At 35.6% G+C, this 1,099-nt stretch overlaps 1 protein-coding gene across 1 annotated transcript in view; it reads right to left on the reverse strand.

The window, feature by feature from the left end:
- LOC119592586 (cohesin subunit SA-2-like) overlaps window positions 1–1,099 on the reverse strand; it is a gene marked incomplete at its 5' end in the record, with an annotated part of 30,625 nt that overhangs the window by 16,911 nt on the left and 12,615 nt on the right. Inside the window, 3 exon segments of the mRNA XM_037941464.1 lie at window positions 90–302; window positions 491–676; window positions 858–1,076. Of these exon segments, the coding sequence (XP_037797392.1) occupies window positions 90–302; window positions 491–676; window positions 858–1,076 (618 nt within the window).

The raw sequence follows: 1,099 nt of genomic DNA on the forward strand, positions 1-1,099 counted from the left end.
GTAGTTGCATCCATATGCAGATAAAGTTACTTTAGAGTATAATCAAAAGACTATATTTTGTCATGAAAACTTCATCAATATTCACTTACACCATCAATAAGGGTGAGGTATTCATCATTAGCTTCTTTGTACTTGTTGACCACCATATCTAAGAGAGAGGACCTTGCAATGTCACACCGGGAGTAGATAGTGTAGTCATCATTACACAGGATCTCTAAGGTCTTTGCTGCTGTTTCCAATACCTCAGTGTCACTATGCTTATCAGCCACTTCTTGAATAAGCTTCAGGAGCAAATCCAAATTCTGTAAAATTGTTAGAAATTTATTCTAAATGCCAATTCCAATTCTTAAAACAAAACAATGATAACCTCTTCTGTATTCCTGAATCTATAAGAACAATATTTTTTCTTCAAAAAAATTATAACATCTTTTGTATTCCATGATTCTATAAAACAACAATACTTTTTCTTCAAAGTGTGAACATATCTTACCTTCTCTTGTCTGCTTGTAGTGTATATTTCCAAGTCAAAGTACTGAGGGATGAGGAGGAGGTTGGCTACCTTCTCTGGGTCAGCCAAATACTTGTGCAGAAGTTGTGGTAATGTTGGGATTAAGTGTTCTGTTAACTTCGCTCTGTCATCATTCACTTGCTTAACCTCTTTGGCTGACAGTATTTGCTATTAGAAAAGTAAATGTTGTTAAGAACAATCATAAGATTTTTCCTGTGATGTATGTAATTACATAAAATATATAAATAAATTATATACAAAGACCATGTTTCAACAGATTATTGGTAAAACTATATATAAAATAAAGTGAAAGTAACCTAGTGTCAATATACATATTCCCGAAACATACCTTCCTTGTTGGGCCTCTACCAACAGGAGGTTCCCCTGTGGCTCCTTGCTTGATGCAGCAAACCATGATTTCTATAAGACTGGTCTCTTGACGATCATCTAAGGGTTCTTCCATGGGCCCAGGTTCTTCCAGGAGGAGATCTGTCATGCACTCCCAGTCTTTCATCATGTCATTGCTTTCAATAAGAGAATCCACCAAATATGCTCCATGCTCATGTAACTGGCAGATTAAGGACAAATTTA

Source organism: Penaeus monodon, chromosome 30 (assembly GCF_015228065.2).
Source record: "Penaeus monodon isolate SGIC_2016 chromosome 30, NSTDA_Pmon_1, whole genome shotgun sequence".
NCBI classification, from domain to species: Eukaryota; Metazoa; Arthropoda; class Malacostraca; order Decapoda; family Penaeidae; genus Penaeus; species Penaeus monodon.